The sequence below is a fragment of the Microtus pennsylvanicus genome, chromosome 8 (assembly GCF_037038515.1).
Source record: "Microtus pennsylvanicus isolate mMicPen1 chromosome 8, mMicPen1.hap1, whole genome shotgun sequence".
In the NCBI taxonomy this organism is placed as follows: domain Eukaryota; kingdom Metazoa; phylum Chordata; class Mammalia; order Rodentia; family Cricetidae; genus Microtus; species Microtus pennsylvanicus.
In genome coordinates, this window is record NC_134586.1 from 28735992 (window position 1) to 28754983 (window position 18992).

Here is an 18992-nt window from a genome sequence, read left to right on the forward strand (position 1 = left end):
GTTTCTCCTCGAGAAGTAATTCATATAAATATAAGTCATGGCTGTGTGTTCAAAGTATTTAAAATTTTTTTTAAATGATATTTTCAGAAGTACTCTAAATTGTGAATAAATTTTTGTTCTAGGTTATTTTCATGTAAGTAATACACTAAAGATTATCAAAAAATATGTAATAATCAGGTTTAAGGAAATTAAAATTTTGGTGATATTCCTATCCCATGATCTTTATGCAGTAGAGGTTTCTAGGTTAGTAAATGGCAGAATTAATATTTAAATCTATCTGAAGGATTCAGAAATATATTCTTTGTAGTAAACCAGATAGTAAGAGTGAATATTATAATTGTTTTATTTTTATTATATGTTATTTTTGAAATTATTTTTGTTTTTCTAGAATGTCCCCAAAATTAACTTAACAGAGCTATGGGCAGCTGCTCAACAGTCTAAGAAAAACCGTAAGTCATTTGAAGATGGCCTATTTTTGTGCTATTCATTCATTTAAAGGTAAATATTTTCATGGTTTTTTTTTTTTTGTAATAGAAACAAAATGTGGCATTGAGAACCTAGAAAATAGTAGCCTGTTTGACAATAGTAATTCCAACAGTGAAAATGAAGATGCAGTTGAAATTGGTCCTGGGACATCAGCCAGAGTCCTGGCCTCTTCTCCGTCCTGTACATCACCTGACCCAGTGGTATGTAAATTCTTTTATCTTTAAAGCTCAGGAATCCTTTTTGATTAGATGGGATTGGAGGGGGAGGGATCCTTTCTCTTTTCATATAATTATTGGTTTATATTCTTTTTTAAGATTTATTTATATGAGCATTGTGCCACATGTACGGATGGATGCAGGCCAGAAGCATCAGGTGCCCTGGACCTGGACTTACATAGATGGTTCTGAGCTCCCATGTGGTGTTGGGAGTTATAGCTGTGCCCTCGGAAACACAGCAGGTGCTCTCACCTGCGGAGCCCTCTCTCCAGCCCCTTATGCTGCTCTTACAGCACCCTTCGGGTCTGCCTGCCAAGTCCTCTACACTTCATTTGGTGCAGCTCAGACTGAGGCACCGACCTTTATCTTACTGTGATCTGCCGTTTTCACTAAACGGTAAATAGCCCCTGTAAAATGCACTGAAATACTGATGTTGGATGTTTTCCCCACAGGAAGGAGCAACTGAGCCTGCGATTGGAAGAGAAGAAAATGGTACTGATATTGTTGAAAGTGCTTCACAAGAAAATGATACTGATATTGTTGAAAGTGCTTCACAAGAAAATGGTGCTGAGATTGTCGAAAGTGCTTCGCAAGAAAACGGTGCTGATGTTGTTGAAAGGGCTTCACAAGAACAACCAAACCATAGCAATTTAGCCTATGCCAGTGGTTGGCACAAAACTAATAAAAGTGGTGAGTTGGTGAATACTTAAAACACTTTCCATGTTTTAACGCTGCTATAAAAAGCTCTAGTTCTACATCCAGAAGTAGTATCCGTTTCTTCTTAATAGTTTTTCTCTTGCTTTTTTCTTCTTCTTTTTCTTTTTTTTTTTTTTTTTTTGCTGCTACCCATTCTTTCTGAAACTGCTTCAACCCACTGAAATTCCTTTTTGCTATTATCTTTACTGTAATTTTATGAATGTAGGTAAATATGCATCTGTTTGGAATTCAGTGATAAGCTGGGCAGTGGTGGCTCACACCTTTAGTCCCAGCACTCAGGAGGCAGAGGCAGGTGGATCTCTGTGAGTTCAAGACCAGCCTGGTCTACAAAGTGAGTTCCAGGATGGACAGCCTTGGCTACACAGAGAAACCCTGTCTTGAAAAACCAAAAAAAAAAGAGAGAGAGAAAAGGAAAAGAAAAAGAAAGAAAGAAATTAGTGATAAATATTCTCATTAATGTATGTATGTATGACCACATTTTACAGAAATGATGACTGCGTTAGGATTAGGAGAAGATGAAGATGAAGAATCACCTTGGGATTCTGAGGTACTGACAAGGAAACATAAGATGCTTGCTTTCTCATCCACATGATGCCTTTGAGGGTGTTTCCTCCCATGTTAACCTATAGATAACAGTTAGCTACCGTGTGCAGCTCATAGTACAATTCTGCTAGTTTGTATGACTCGTTTAATAATGTGGAACAACTTTGGGTTAAGTTTAATTAAAAATTAAAAAATCATTTCAACCTGTGACCTACAAGGTTCTGTGATAGATATGGGGTGTGCAAGTGCCATGGGATCCTTCTGAACCCTGAAAGGATAGCAAATGAGACTGGAAACTAAGTCAGGAGAAGGGAGAGAATGAACGTAACTGTGGGGTTACAGCGATTCTGTTTAAATGTGTCTTAATTTAACTTCTTCTTTAATATATTTAAATCATTTTCAGAAGTGAAATGTATGGAGTTCAGTGTAGGATCCATGCTTGAAGTAACATAAATATCAATGATTGCCAGTTTGAATGACACCACCACAGAACGAGTTGGGGCCGGCTTGGATGTGTAGTGACTGCATACTGGAATCACCACAGCCAAGACGTGTTCATACATAGTCCTGGCATTTAATATTTATAGAATTTGGGGGGTGGGGACCTGTCTGAACATCAGTGACTTTGTTGTGCCATAAAGACGTGTGGTGCACAGGTGTGGTGAGGAGATAAACATCTTGTGAGGTGTAACAGGTGTCTGCAAATAAGTAGCAGCAAGATCCAAGTGCTCTTCAAAATGAGATGGACACTGAGGGCCAGTTTCCTGCTAGAGGGCAGTGGAGAAGTAGTGTCAAGAAAAAAAAAATGGGAAGGTAGAAGGGGCAGACACATTTCCAGTCTGGAAATGGTAAGTCTCAATAAACCATTAGTTGAGATAACCGAGAAGAATCTAGTGATTCCGTGCATGTGGTCTTTCTAATGAGAGCTTGAATGCTTTGCCCCTAATACATTTCTGTGGCTGAGTTACTGTTATGTCCGAGGCAGTTAGATGCTGACTACTGCAAATGAGGGCTCAGTGCTCAAGTAACGATAGAACAGAGGACCAAACAACATATTGTAAGTCAGTCTAACTGCTTCGTATAAAGCAAGTAGGAGGGAGGAGTGGAGCTGGCCTTACTAGGGTGCTTTCTGAGAATGGCATTTAGACTCCCACCTAGAGGTTGGAAGCAGCAGCCAGCCCATGAGAGTCCAGAACGTTCCAAGGAACAGTGGATCACATTTGTTCATCATTTGCTCTAAATGTCCTGAGATGATTCAGAAGCACAAAGTCTGGTATTCACACACACACTATACTATATTCAAAACAATTCCCTAGCAAATTTTAAACACTTAAATATTTTATGTCCTTTCTTATCAAAGCTTACTGCATATTTTAGAAGTTCCTTTTTTATTGAGAAGGGGTCATATTCTACATCTGATTTTTTTGGATTTTATTTATACAAACAAAAGATTTTTTATTGTTTTTATTCAGCTATTTTTGCTGGCAGTAAAAATTTTACACAACAATTCTTAGATTTTTCTAAGCTTCCTTTACCTAAATATAGGAGGAGCTTCTCCCATGCTCTGTGTGTAACCAGCGTGGCACACTCTGAAGTCTCTTACCGTGCGTGCCAGGTTTCTTGTTTTGACTTTAAACTTCTACCATTGGGTACATTTTAAGTGTTTCATGCTGTCTTAAAATGTCTGTTTTCTTAAATCATCCCCTTACATTACATGGAGAATAAGAAGTAATGTTAAGTATTCTGAGCTTAGTTGCTCATTGAAACATGAAAATAGATTAATATTTTTATGAATATGTTCTTCTGATCTTTCATGCTTTCCTTCATAGATGCAGAGCAAAGTTAGGTTTTATCTAGAGAGCAAATTTAGAGAGTTTCCTTTACTGGCATCGTTCTTTCTTTCTTTTTTTCTTTCGTTCTTTCTTTCTTTTTTTGTTTTTTGTTGTTTTTTTGTTTTTTCCGAGACAGGGTTTCTCTGTGGCTTTGGAACCTGTCCTGGAACTAGCTCTTGTAGACCAGGCTGGTCTCGAACTCACAGAGATCCGCCTGCCTCTGCCTCCCAAATGCTGGGATTAAAGGCGTGTGCCACCACCGCCCGGCACTGGCATGTTTCTTATGAGTGCATGCTATCTTATTTTTCTGTTTAAACAGGAAATTGAACTATTTTAGAAAACCATTAAGAAATCCGTATGTAACTCATTTTGATGTCTTCTTCCACAGAGTATCTCCGACAGTGTTTCACTGAGAGGTGTAGATCATTTCTATGGTGCTGCAGATCCGACAGGAGAGGCAAGAGTACACGGACAGGTAGAAGGTAAGAACTGCTTTATTTAAAGCCATTTGACGGGTCTCTATTTAGAGTATCATGTGTTGTCAGCTGCGTCCGTAGAAGGAAGCAGTGGAAAGTTGTGTATGAATTCCCAAGGTCCAGCAGAGTACTGGGAGTGTTGCTAAGAGCCACACTGCATGTTTACTTCACTGGAAACTGTGCCCAAGCTTGAGGGGAAGGGCACTGAAGACAAGGACAGCGGCGAGTGTGAGGACAGAGGATGCAAGAAGGGTGTGTTTCGTGATGGGTGAGGGAAGTTCAGTAAGCCTATAGGTGAAAATGGCATTTGCAGGTGGTGGCACATGCCTTTAATCCCAGCAGAGGCAGGCAGATCTCTGTGAGTTCAAGGCCTGTCTGGTCTATAAGAACTAGCTCCAGGACAGCCAGGGCTGTCCTGACGGAGAAACCCTGTCTCAAAACAAACAAAAACAAAACTACTTGATGGAAGCTGCCTCTGCTTCTGTGTTTGCTGTGCAAGCTTGAGGACCTGCATTTAAACCTCACAACATATTAATAAAATAATCCCCCTTCAAAAAAAAAAGGTGGCATTTGCTTGTAATTCAGGGCTGGGAAGGCAAAGACAGGCAGATCTGTAGGGTTCGCTGACTAGCTAGCCTAGCCTGCTCAGAAAGTACCAAGTCAATGAGAGATTCTGTCTCAAAAACACCAAGAACCACTTCCACCAAAAAAAAAAAAAAAAAAAAAGCCCACAATGGACAGCATCTGAACAGCCATGGCCTCTATGTGTTCCTGCAGACACATGCACTCACTCAGTCCTCTCTTCCCTCCATCTCCACCACACACACACACACACACACACACACACACACACACCCATAGTACATGGGTAGAGATATCAGGGGAATGGGTTATAGAAAGTCTCTGTTCAGGCATCAGATGATATTTAGTAATGTTCTCAGCCTTTGAGTTGGTGGAATCTATGGGTCTGTCTGTACATTTCAAAAAGGAGTGTCCTTGGTGGTCAGAGGGGTGGTGGGCCAAAGACAGAGACGGACAGTAAACAGCTGACTGTTTGAGGGCTCTGGACCTGCATCATTCCAGTTCTCTCTAATTAGTGCACTCGGTCAGCCTCGTGGAGTGTTTAGCATAGCGTGGCTTTTTTCTGTAACATGAGTTCATACTTTCCCATGTTGACCGAGGACCCAGGTCAGATCCTGAGGTGAGGCTGGAATGGCCATTGAGAGTGGTAAAGATAGCCCGAGATGATCTGGTTCTGACCTGTGATGTCAGGGGTTGTGCCTTTCAGTCGCAGGGATCTTTAACAGAAACGTGACTTTCCCCCTGAGAACACTAGTTGACAGTTCTCCCAGTTGGCCAAGCATCTCAATTTCTGCATGGAAAGTCAATTATGCTTTGATGTCCTGTGGTCCTGAGAAGATGCACTTCTAGAATCTTCTAAAGATGAGGATGAGTAGCAGAAGAACATCTCTAGAAGAGGAGTAAGTGCTCTTAACTGCTACGTCGTCTCCTCCTGCCTCATAATTATTTGGGGATAATTACTTCATCTGTCCGATTATCTAGGTATTATACTACATTTTAGTTTGAGTATCCAATTGGAAAGTCACATTATAAAAGAAAGCAAATAACAATATCGTTTGACTTTTAATTTCCCTCTACCAAAATTGTCTATTTTTGTGTACCAGATAGAAGAGGCAGAGTTAGAACTCATACATTAAGATTTCATAAGTTTCATAGGAAGAGCCAAATCTTCTTATTTTATCTGTAGGAAGGGAAATAAATGGAATATCAACAGGAGTCACTTGGTAATAATAATAGGAATATTATTTAATTTAAAAAGTATAATTTAATAATAGGAATATTATTTAATTTAAAAAGTATAATTTATAGTAAATAACACAAGAGTTCTTTACTCCCCTTACCCCCATCCCACCCCACCCCCAAGATCCCAATTTTTTCCCTGGCAATTTTGTCTACTTCCCATAGCCAGGAGGATAACTATATGTTTTTCTTTGGGTCCACCTTCTTATTTAGCTTCTTTAGGATCACCAATTATAGACTCCGTGACCTTTATTTATGGCTAGAAACCAATTATGAGTGAGTACATCCCATGTTCATCTTTTTGGGTCCTGGTTACCTCACTCGGGATAGTGTTTTCTATTTCCATCCATTTGCATGCAAAATTCGAGAAGTCATTGTTTTTTACCGCAGCGTAGTACTCTAATGTGTATATATTCCACACTTTCTTCATCCATTCTTCCATTGAAGGCCATCTAGGTTGTTTCCAGGTTCTGACTATTACAAATAATACTGCTATGAACATAGTTGAACAAATGCTTTTGTCATATGATAGGGCATCTTAATTCTTTGAGAGTTTCTTTTTATGCATATGATATCTCCTAGTGTAATTTAAGAATACTCATCGTATTTAGTGGCTGAAATTTTTTTCATATACTATATTTTTTGGTCATATCCTTTCCTTCCCTTTTTACCCACTCAACTTCATGTTCTTCAAAAATAAAACAAAAGAAAAACCAGCCAACGAACAAAAGTACAAAAACCATGGAATCTGTTTTGTGTTTTTCCTGAGCATGGAGCCTGCCCTGGAGTGTGGTTGATGTACCCGTGACACTCCATTGAAGAAAACTGATTTTCCTCTTCCAGCAGGCATCGATTGCAAACAGCTCTTGGTTAGGGGTGGGACTTTGTGTCCCCTTCCCCTTCTTCTTTGTTCTGGGATCTTGTCTTACTTGAACATGTGCGTGTCTTGTGCATGTTCTCAAAGTGTCTGTGGGTTCATATGTCTGCCAGCCTGTAGGGATAAGTCCCTCCCCTTAGGGGGCGTTGTTCGCCTCGGGCTAATGTTTACCTATAAATCTGGCAAGCTTGCTTGCAGAGCTTGCTTCTGCTTTCCTGGTCTCCGCAGGAACGGTGGTTCTGTAAGTCTATTTCTCCATTAAAGCTGTATATATTTTTACAATCTGTCTGCATTCGTTTACGCCGTTACACCAGCCTTATTTATTGTGTCTGGAAGACGTTGTTTTCCTTGGAGTCATCCACCACCTCTGGCTTTTAGAACCTTTCCACCTCCTCTTCTGCACAGGTCTCTGAGCCTTGAGAGTAAGGACTTGATAAAGACATCCCATTTAGGGCTGAGTGCTCCAAAATATCTCAGTCTGCACACTGTCCAGTTCTAGGTCTCTGTGCTAATTCCCGTCTTCTGCACGAAGAAGCTTCTTGCTGAGGGTTCAGCAGTGCACTCATCCTCTCCATTTTTTCTTTCTTCCTTGCTTGCTTTTTGTTTTTGTTTTTTGAGACAGGGCTTCATCTGTAGCTTTGGAACCTGTCCTGGAACTAGCTCTTGTAGTCCAGGTTGGCCTCAAACTCACAGAGATCTGCCTGTCTCTGCCTCCCGAGTGCTGGGATTAAAGGCTTATACCACCACCACCCAGCCTCTCCAACTTCTTGATGGCAGTCATGTTGATTGGGATGAAGTGGAATCTGAGTAGTTTAATTTAGATTTCCCTGATGACTAGGGATGTTCAAGACTTTTAAAAAGTTATTAGCTATTTGTATTTCTTTTGAAAACTATCCATTTTTTTAGCCCGTATGTTGGTTGGTAGTTTTGTTTCCTTGGTATTTAACTTCTGCAGTTCTTTGTAAATTCTCAATATCAGCCCTCTTTTTGAAGTAGTTGGTAAAGTAACCTTCATATATACCTGTTGCAGGAGCTCCTTCCACTCCTTCAGCCAATAGCCGCTGAGATACCAGCCCACTGGGGTGTGGTCTCTCTCCCTTTAAAAAAGCAGCCACTTCCCTCTCTTCTCTGTCTTACTTCCTGCTCTGCTCCCGGCTACTAGACTCCCTTCCTGATTGCACAGAGGGCTGTTGTCTGGGACAGTGATCTGTAAGTTTTTTTCCCCTTAAATAAATAACCATTTTATTAATCATAATTCCAAACTGGTGTGGGATTGTTTGTGACTTATGCCTTCGCCTTCATATACCAGCAGTATACACTCAGAAAAAGAAATTAAGAAAAATATCCCATTTATAATAGCTTAGAAGAATTAAGTATACATAAGATATAACTAACCGAAGATGTGAAAGACATCTTCAATGAGAATGTCAAGACTTTGACAAACGAAACCCAAGGAGATGCCAGATGATGGAAAGAACATCCATGCTCCTGGACTGGCAGTATTAACATCGTGAAAATGACAGCATGGCCAAAATTAACCTACAGATTAGTGCAATAACCATCAAAACCCCCATGTCATATTTCACTAACATAGAAAAAAATCTAAGAACTTATAAAGAACCATAAAATACCACAAATAACCAAAACAACCCTAAGGAATTTTAATGCAGCTGGAGGTATCATAATATCTGATCTCAAACTATACTATAGAGCTAGAATGCTCAAGGCAGGCCTCCTGGCATAAAAACATACATGTGAGCAGTTGAGCAGACTAGAAGACCCAGAGGTAGACCAGCAGACTATGGCCACCTAATCTTGGACAAAGTCTAAAACATTCCGTGGGAAAAGAGGCCTTTTAACAAACGCTGTTGACAGACTGGATGTCTGCCTGCAGAAGAGTGAGATAAGATTCGTGTCTCTCCCTGTACAGAGTCGGTTTGAGATGAGCATCAAAGGCCTTAAAACAAACCCTGAAATTCTAAGATTTTTAGAAGGAAACACAAGGGAAACCAGGTATGGCGGCGGATGCCTTTAGCCCCAGTACTCAGAGGCAGAGGCAGACAGATCTCTTGAGAGTTCAAGGCCAGCCTGATGTACATGGTGAGTTCCAGGACAGGACTGCTCAGTGAGGCTCTCTTTTGAAAAAGCAAAAACAAAAGCTGTCCAAGCAAAGACAGAAAACACAAGGAATACTTTTGAAGACTGAGTAAGAAGTTTGAATACGTCTTCAGCAGCACAGGGAAAAGCCCCAGATACCACTAGAGGGGCTGCATGAAGCCAAGTTTCTGCTTAGCAAAAGAACCTATTAACAGAGCAAGCGGATAGCCCATAGAATGAGGGAATAATTCTTAATGGAAATTTTCCTACTTTTATGTTGGTCACCTTATCCAGTGAGAAAGCAGCCAGATTTAACATTTGGATCAAAATGAGTCACCAAGTCCCAAACGACTCATTCAGTAAATGGAGGCCAGTTTTCTGTGAATGTTACAAAGAGTAGATTAGTGTTTTTAGGATGCCATATTTTAATACCAGAGAGCCAGGTTCCATGCTTTATCAACATACTGAATTTTGACCTTAGGAATTTTTATTTTATGGTCACTGGTATTTTGCCTGCATGTATGTCGGTGTGAGGGTGTGGGATCCCCTGGAGATAGAAGAAGGAACACATCTATGTTGGAGCTGATAAAGAGGGAATGCCAGGGAACTCGTGGCGGCATCAGTACGTTGGCAGTCACGTTAGGTTATTGTGCTTCAAATGTTGCTGGAGGTAGAAAATGGTGTTAGCATTTGATTTACTGCAGTCACAGAGCTGTCCTCTGAATACCTAGCAAGCGTCAGGTCTCACTAATACGTTAGTTAGATTAGAGTAATTAATTATGGAAGCCTTTGCTGTCTTTCCAGATAGCTAATTTCTGATGAAGTAGATGTTTCATGAAAATCTGTTAAAGACTAACATAGTTAACAGCCAAAGCAAACGGGTTTTAAAGCACAGAATTACCGTTCATTTCTTTTTTTTGATTTTCGAGACAGGGTTTCTCTGTGGGCCTGTCCTAGAACTCACTCTGTAAACCAGGCTGGCCTAGAACTCACAGAGCTGTAGTGCTGGGATTCAAGGTGTGCACCAACATGGTTCATTTCTTACTTGCTAATTTAAATATTAAACCAATTTTGAAATAAAAGTTTGTTAATATCTATGATGCTAATATCTGACAACTCAGTTTACCTTTTCCTTTTATAATCATTTAATATTAAAAACGCATACATTATTTCTTAGATGTGACTTATATACCTTCTTGCATGAGTGGATCAAGAAACTTTAAGATGGCTAAACTAGAGGAATCAAGAAATGTAGGCATTCCAGTAGCCCACAAGGGTATGGAAAAAAACTGGTATTTTTATTAACTATTATTCTACAAGTATATATCCTGCCTGGTCAATTTAGAAAATTTTCCCTGTTGAGAAGTGAATTGTACTTTCAACTGAACTATCGGCCCGTCTTTGTACTTTGTAAATTACAGGGTGAGTTGAAGAACGTGATAAATGCTTGTAGAATAATCTCACGAGCCATCCTGGTGTGCTGCATTAAGACACGCTTCTGCCATCGTCTCTGAAATAATCGTCACAGTTGTAACTTGGTCCTTTAACTAACGGTCACATTTCTGTCTGCTCATCAGCATGCTGACATTGGCAAATACCCGGTTCTGTTTTACTTACAGTCGTTGGAAACTCCTCACTTTGAGTCCTTCCTGCATGTTTTGTCAAACTTACCCTCTTGTTCCTTATTGAATGTATTTCTGACATGTTGCTGGTCTAAGCAGAGGAGGGTGGCAGGGTTGATCATTTTCAAATGTAGCATGAGGGTTCGGCTCCATAGTAACTGCATAAATAGACAGTTGGTGTACCAGATTTTTAATTACATATAATTTCCCTTTTGCCTTTTAGAGACCCTCAGGAAGTATCCAGTCATGGAGGTATAATAATATTTTCATTATAAATTTTAACTACATGTTATGAAATATATACTTCCTAAATGTATACTTAACAATTTAACAAATTACTTTTAACGATTTAACTTCTCCAAACCCAACCAGCCTAGCATCAAAAAGCCGGATCCTGTTCTGAACAAAACAGCAGGAATGAAGGATGTACAGACGTTCAAATCAGGTAAGTTGTGTAATACTCTAGGGGAAGGTACACTCAATATTGGAAATGCTCAGTCTTCTGATTCCTAAACATTTTTTACTCCCAGTTTTGTTCAAGGATTTGAAGTAAATAATGGAACATTATTGTTGGTATTCGTCAGTAGTAAAGAGACAGGAACACAGTTCCCACTCTCACCCCTGGAGGTCGGAGGAGTTCCTGGAATCGCTTAGGGACTTCAACTCGGTCAAACTCTGAGTTTGTGGCTTTGACACACACACACAGAAAAAAGTTTTAGGGCTAGCCAGGATGAAGCAGAATTGAGGTTTTTACTAAAAGTAGAAGACATTCAGATGTCCTGTAATATTTCAGAAACTTGTTTACGGTTCAGAATCCTGACACTTTCTGGGGATTCATAAAGGTTAATTATGAGATTGTAAGGTTTTTTTTAGCCTCCCAAACTTTGAAAATGCTTGCTGGAGAGTTGGACACAGTGCTGCATTCCTGTGGACCTAACATCTCAGGAAGCTGTAGTGAGGATCACTTGAACCCTAGAGGTTGGGACTGGCCTCAGCAGCCTCGTGAGTTGCTATCTTCTGAAAAATATGCTTATGAGGATGCTGATGCTTGCTGAGAATCAAGCTTTGTTTCTTAACAGCAGCAGTGTTTGTACTTTAAATCATTTTACCTTGACGCTATTATATTGATGATCTTAAATCAGTCACATTGTAGACGGGCACATCGTGCCTCCTGTGTATGTGTGTATGTATGTATGTGTGTGTGTATGTATGTAAATATGTATGTGTGTGTGTATGTATGTATGTGTGTGTGTATGTATGTATGTGCGTGCGTGTGTACGTGCAGACCCTCGGGGCTTCACAGAGTGGACTCAAGTCCTGGAATAACAGCACTCCATCAGCATAGTGCTGGGAACATTTCATTTGTAGCAGTGTTGAGCGGTAGAGGTGTGAGAAGTGGCAGTGATTCCAGAAGCCAGAGATGGAATGGTGTGCACTGTGAGGTTATGGTTCTCTGGTATTTTTAGCGCCTCTCCCCAGGATGTATTTATGTTGAGGGAGTTTGTGCATGAATTACTGAGATTTTTATATGCAGTGAATTTGGTTCCAGGTGGTGTCTCTGAATGGTTTGTTGAAGTTTTGAGTAGTTGAAAGTATTTCCTAAGGTCGTAAACATTTAGCTTTGTAGCTAATGATTAAACTTAAACTCCTAGATGAAAAAACAAATTTTTATTTATTTTCCTATGTTTATAAAGACTTTATCTAGCTAAGTCTATTTTATCCGAATATGCATTTGTCTGCAGAACCAGACTCAGAAGAGCAGAAAGGGCTCAGTGGCAGTGAAGACAGCCAGAGAAAGGTACGTGAAAGCTTAGTCCTGGATTTCGGTGCTCGTGACTCTGTGGTACAGCATGTTGGATGAGTATCATTCAGACTAGCCTTTTAGGATCAGTATATCATAATTTAATATTTAATTTAAAATTTTTTATTACATGGGCGGGCAAGTGCATATGTGTGCAGGTGCCTGCAGAGGGCAGAAGAGGGTGTAGTTCCTTGGAGCTGGAATTATGCGCAGATATTAGCTTAACAGTGTCCTGAGACCCAAACTCAGCCTTCTGCAAGAGTATGTGCTCTTAACCACTGAGCCATTTCTCTAGTCCCTAATACTTCATTTTAAAAACATTATAACTAGTTATCAAATTTAAATTAGGGCTAGGGAGATTCTTCTAGGATAGAAGTACTCACTGTATAAGAATCTGTAGACCTGAGTTCAAATCCCCAGCACTCATGTACAAAAAGCCTAGTGTGGACATGTGTGTTGGTAACCCCAGCACTGGGGGCAGTGAGAGCTGATTCTGGGAGCTCAGTAGCAGCACCAAAATGAAAAGCTTCCACTTCAGTAAAAGGCTGTGTGTCAGTAGAGTAAGGTAGAGTATTAGAGCAGACACCAACATTTCCGTCTGGCCTCAGGACCCATACGTGTCCACACTCATTCACACGCAGATGTGTTCACATGCATGCATCCTTCACTCCGCCCTCAGTGCCCTCAAAATAGCTAAACTATTCTCCAGCCAGCACAGTCACCTGTTCAGAGAGTTCATATTGGAGTGAGCAGTATTGGAGTAAATGCATTAACTTCCAAACTTTATTTCATTGTTAGAAACTGGTAGATATTCTAAATGGTTTTGTCCACCATGTTTGTTGAACAGAGACTATTAGAACTGGACTTAATAACAAAGAATACACCATCGTAGTTTATAGTGGAAATTGGTGTTGCTCTTCTGTCCAGTGAAAATCTCAATTGTTTTCTAATTTTTCTTTGTATATACTCAGTATTTAAAAATAAGGTTCTTTTTTTTTAATCTACATCCTTAAAGAAGAACTCCTGAGAATAAAATTTTGCATATCATCTCTTTTTATCAATATACAACACACAGGTCTCCAGTGTCAAATCTAAATCATGACTGATCTGTCAAGTGGTAAAAATCAGTGAAAACTAAACTTTTAAAAAGAATAATTCCTCTTCCATTGAATAATGGCTTTTATTTTATTTTGCATGTGGGTGTGTCTGGCCTGTATGTATATATGTGTGCAGTGTGCATGCTTGTTGCTGGCAGAGGGCAGAAGAGGATGCTGGGTCCCTGGGGATAGTTGTCAGCTGCCGTGTGAGTGCTGGGAACCAAATCAGTACTCTTAGCCATGGAGCCATTTCTTCAGTGCCCTCACAAAAAAAGTCTTTTGAAAAGTAAGTTATCCTTACTGTCAACTTTTCATTAAAGGCTGAAGAAAAAAGAAAATACAAAAATAATGAAGCAAAATTATCAGGAAGTCTGTACAATGGTGCTGCTGACAGGGTTGAGAATGGAGTAAATCAGCAGAGTGGAAAAACTGATGACCAGCAGTTTCCTATGAAGGGAAGTAAAGAACATGATAGGTAAGATTATGCAGTATTTAGCTATGTATGTGTAGAACTATAAAACCAGTTCTAATTTGGACTACTGTTCACCATTAAATAATGTTATGCATATATTAGACATATTCAGCCTTACATGATTATCAGAAAAACATAAAAGGACATGTTTTTTTTCTACTTACATGAATTAATATTTTAAAAAATAAGTAGAATTGACAATAGTGGAGGCATTCTCCTGACTGGACCGGTGAGTACTTTGCAGTTGGTTCAGCAGCGTGTATCGTAGTTTGACATGCACCCTTCTAGTGCCTGAAGCGTCATGCTGGGATCAAATTCTCTGAAATAGGAGAACATGACTTACAATCACATATGCATTCATATACAATATGAATTACACATGAGAAGTAACTAACATAATGTATGTTAAGGATATGTTATATGTTTTGCATATTTACCTAAATATGTTATACATATGCATATTTTAAGAATATGTATATTAATATATCTTAAAGTTGGAGGTAATCTAAATGCTTCTTAAAAAGGAAAGTATTAAGTATTCTGTCTATCATCAGGTTATTCCGATTGACCAGCCTTTATATATGACTTGACCTTTCTCTCAGATTTCTTTATTGTGTTTTTAATGTTTTGACTATAGTGTGTTGTAGTTTCTTTTCTAATCCTGTCTGTTTCAAGTTCTGTAGGCGTCTTGTATTTGGATGGACATCTCTTTCTCTAGATTGGGGAGTTTTCTTTTACACCTTCACTGTGATATTATTTTCCTTCTTCTGTAGATGCCCGTAATTTGAAGGTTAGTTCTCTTCATAGTGTCCCAAAGTGTACACATGCTCTATTCCTTTTTTTTTTCCTAAAATTTCTGATTGACCTTTACTGAGTGGTCCGTCTCTCCTCCTTGTCCCCAGGACTCATCTGTCAGAGCCTTTCCTCTGAGGAGTTTGCTTGGCTTACTGAGTGTTTCATTTCCAGCACCGCCTCAGTCTGGTTTTCTCTCGCAATTCTATCTCTTTACTTAATTCCATTTTCATATCTTTGATTAGCGCGTATATTTCCTCCAGGTCTTTGCTTTTGTTTCCTTGGGGTATGTTCAGATCCTCTGCATTGTTTCAGCACAGTTATGATCTTTCTTTGTCTCTATGATCTGGGTCGCTCTCATTGGTACTTGTTGCTGTGGAACTAGTAGATTGGGGGCACATATCTGTGTTTTTTATATTTATTTCTGTATTGGGACTTTTGTTCAACTCACCTTTCAGTGTAAGCATGTACAATGTTCAGGAGAGGATTAAGTTGTAGGACAGCTGAGACTTGGTTTGTTTTGTGGAGCTTTTATTGATGCCTTGCAGGTTTGAAAACAGGCTACTGTTTTCATGAACAAACTTTATCCTAACATCACCCCCTTGCTGGTTTTCTTCTGTTTCCTTCTAGTGTGGCTCCCCAAGTGTGGTTGCTCTGCCTTGAGTAAACTCTGGGCAGTGAGCGTTGTGGGAGGAGATCTTGGGAAGCTGGCTGTGTAGTCAGGTGGCCTGTGGAGTTGGGAGGGGCAGGCCCTATCTGGAAACACTTCCAGGGTGGAAATAGGCTCAGTTTGACCTCTTCAGAAAAGCTTTTCTTATCCTCAGATAAAACTTCTCATATAGTAACTCCAATACATTACATGTACCATTATTGTATATTTATACATTTTCTGTTAGCTAGTGTTTAATTGCTTTTTTTTGCTTTTAGTAAATTAAGGTGGAAAAGAATCAGAATTTCCCCAAAATTACTTTTTTTGAATGTTTGTCAGTAGAACTATTTGTAAGACACCAGCTTTTTTAATGGATTGTTCTAGAGGTCCTCCCTTGCTTATGAAGGAAATGAAGAAAAAGGAAAATGAAAAGTGCGTGTCCAGAGAATCCGTCACGATGCCAGTGACTGAGAAGCCTGGCTCACCACCTGGTGGTCCACTGTACCTGCAGGATGGCTCCAGTCTAAGTGACACAGACCAAAGCGAAACAAGGTAAGGTCTGAGCTCTTTATTCCCTGTGAAGGAACATTAGCTGTGACTAGTCAGTTGTGGAAATAAAACACAACATGGAAGTCTCCAGACAAAGAGCTAACCTGTATCAGGGCAAGTGCGGTTTCAGTAAAGGGTCACCATGGCTGTCTGATTGCAGTAGGGAAGTGTAGACAACGCCTCAGATCTTTATGCTGGGAATGATAATAGAAAAGCAGGCAATAGCTGGAGGAAGTTGTGTGGTTTACGAATTGCCTTTAAAGGAGGCGTTTGGAATGTTTGCATGATGTCGGGACCAGCAGAGAAGTGTATGCCTACTCAGTGCGATTCAGGGGGGTGTGTCTAAGGTATTAAACGACATTTTCCCTGAAGAGTTATTATTCGTTGTCCTCACAATTTCTAGTTAATTTTTTTAAGATTCATTCTGGTGTTAAGATTTCTCTAAATAAGTTGGGAAATGGAATATACTGATATGGATTAAACATGTCCTGAAAGTTAAACTAGCTTAGAAATTCAGTAAAATAAAAAAGTATAGAAACAGTTCCTTGTCGCAAATGTCTTTATGTATCGTGCGCTCAGTATTTCCTGAATGGAATGCAAATTATATTTTCATACAAATAATTTCCTAAAATTATTGAGGTATACGTCTTTTTATTTAGAAAATTCTTGATTCAGAAATAAGATTCAGAAATTATTAATAATTACAACTAAAAGTAGAATGATAATGTGGATTCATTTACTACTGTATTAACCGAAAAACACTTGAAGATAGGTAGGATTCTTCTTCACACTGTATAGCTTGCTCCTGGGTTATGCTGGTAATTCAACACTAGGAAGACTGAGGCAATTAGCTCATCATGAGTTCAAGGCCAGCCTAGACCACTCACTGAATTCCAGGCTTGCCTAGGCTACAGAGTTAGACCTTATCTTTAGAACAAAACGAAACCAAAGAAGGTTTCCTAATGTGAGGACTGGAGAAGCACTCCCACATAGGCGGTAAACACAGAGCTATTTTACTGTAGGTACAGGAACAGCAGACAGGAGCATCAGTGTAGCTTAGAAGAGAGCGTTTGCCACCAAGCCCGACAACCTGAATTGATGGAGAGAGCCAGCTCATACATGTTGTTCTCTGACCTATAACACATGTGTACATACACACATATGCATACATGTACACTAAAAAGCTTTTCTCTTCTCCCCCTTATTCTAACTGTAAAAACAATCATCATATAATTAATTTATATATAAGCAAAGAAATCTGTATGTATTCATGACTCAGTAACCGCTAACAAGCTTTTCTAGTTTCTTCTTTTTTCTCCTCTAAGGGTTTCTTTCTTTTGTTTGTTTATTTATATTTTATTTATCTTACATTCCAACCGGAGTTCTCCCTCCCATTCTTCCTCCCACCTCCTCTTCCCCCCAGCCCATGTCCCATCCACTCCTTCCATCCACTCATGAGGGGTAAGGCCTCCCATGGGGAGTCAACAAAGCCTGGCACATTAAGTTGTATGAACCAACCCCTCCCCCCTGCATCAAGGCCGAACAAGGCATCCCACCAGAGGGAATGGGCGGCTCCCAAAAGCCAGTTCACACTCGATAGATCCTGGCCCCGCTACTATGGACCCCTCAGGTAGACCAAGATGCACAACTGTCTCCCACATGCAGAGGACCCAGATCCGTCCCATGCAGACTCCACAGCTGTCAGTCTCCATTTTGTGAGTTCCCACGAGCTTGGTTCAGCTATCTCTGTATATTTCTATCAAAAAAGTAAATAGCGTGTTTTTCCTTTACTTTTAGAACCAGAACTTTGATCTAAGCTTAATTCTTTCTGCTCTGAGTATATGGCTCAGTTGGTAGATTGCTTGCCTAGATATACAAACCCTTATTTGATTGCCAGCAGACCACTCTGGGCATTGGTGGCACACACTTGAATCCCCAGCACTGGTGGTCAGGGGAGGAGGCTCAAGGTCATTTCAGCTAAATAAAAAATATGTGTGTATATGTTTTAATTTCTTCTTATATTAATAATTATTTTACTTTTACTCTCCGTTTGTAATCAAATTCCCTTTTGGAAAAATATTTTATTTTAAATAGCCTATAAATGTTATTAGTGGGAGAAATAAATTTCAAATGTAGAGGCTTTATATAAAAGTCAGTAATCTTAGATATTCTTTGTATTTTACATACTGTTAGTCTTAAAGGATTTTTATGGGTTTGTTTTTTATTTTAGGCCCACAAAGAAAACATCTAATAAAAATAACAAGGTAACGTAAAAATAATAAAATCTGGTATTTTGTTTTAAAATAAATTATGAAAGGTAGTGATATATAAGTTAAAAGATAAGAAGATAAAGTGAAAAAATCAAGGATCTTCTTATGGAAAGACATTGGCCTTCAAAAGGAAGAAATAGTAGCTATAAATAAAGGCATCCTTCTGCCAACTGTCAGCTCTTTTAAGAAGTGTCTGTTTAAAGCATTATTTCATATATAATGTAAATATTAGGGAAACAGTTTAAAATAGTGTTTATTTTGTAGGTCAGAAACCAAGTCGCCTCTGTGGATGACCTCGATGACTTGAATGAGTCGTCTGAAACAGCCTCCGAGGACTGCGAGCTCCAGTGCCCCGATTATGAGAGCGTTTTGTGTGAAATTGAGCATCTCAGGATGGAGTGTCGAGGTATGACGCTTGTGTGCATGAATGGGCAGCCTCCCTGCACATGGTAATACATGCACTTCGCTTCGCATTGACCTAGAGCACCTATGTGCGTGTAGAAATAGACTTCATGTTACAGTAGTATGTGAGCTGTTCATTTATACCGTCAGCCAAAGCACTGCGGTCATGCTCACTGGGCTTTCCTTTGTAGAACCGACACATCCAGTCTTTCCGTTGATCTTGCTCTTCTTCTGTGCCTACTGTCACTGCATGAGGTCACCTGGTGTGCTGGCT

General features: G+C 39.6%; 1 protein-coding gene across 3 annotated transcripts in view; it reads left to right on the plus strand.

The window, feature by feature from the left end:
• Positions 1 to 18992, plus strand: part of Ankrd30a (ankyrin repeat domain 30A) — a 68143-nt gene that overhangs the window by 19560 nt on the left and 29591 nt on the right. For 2 of the 3 annotated variants that reach the window (XM_075983009.1, XM_075983011.1), the window contains exons 8-20: positions 389 to 449; positions 535 to 686; positions 1154 to 1391; positions 1904 to 1965; positions 4182 to 4275; positions 10242 to 10340; positions 10910 to 10938; positions 11059 to 11131; positions 12429 to 12484; positions 13905 to 14059; positions 15882 to 16049; positions 18277 to 18310; positions 18581 to 18722. In XM_075983009.1, coding sequence (XP_075839124.1) covers positions 389 to 449; positions 535 to 686; positions 1154 to 1391; positions 1904 to 1965; positions 4182 to 4275; positions 10242 to 10340; positions 10910 to 10938; positions 11059 to 11131; positions 12429 to 12484; positions 13905 to 14059; positions 15882 to 16049; positions 18277 to 18310; positions 18581 to 18722 — 1363 coding nt within the window. The remainder of the gene's footprint in view (positions 1 to 388; positions 450 to 534; positions 687 to 1153; positions 1392 to 1903; positions 1966 to 4181; positions 4276 to 10241; positions 10341 to 10909; positions 10939 to 11058; positions 11132 to 12428; positions 12485 to 13904; positions 14060 to 15881; positions 16050 to 18276; positions 18311 to 18580; positions 18723 to 18992) is intronic. The other variant, XM_075983010.1, reaches the window with a different exon arrangement.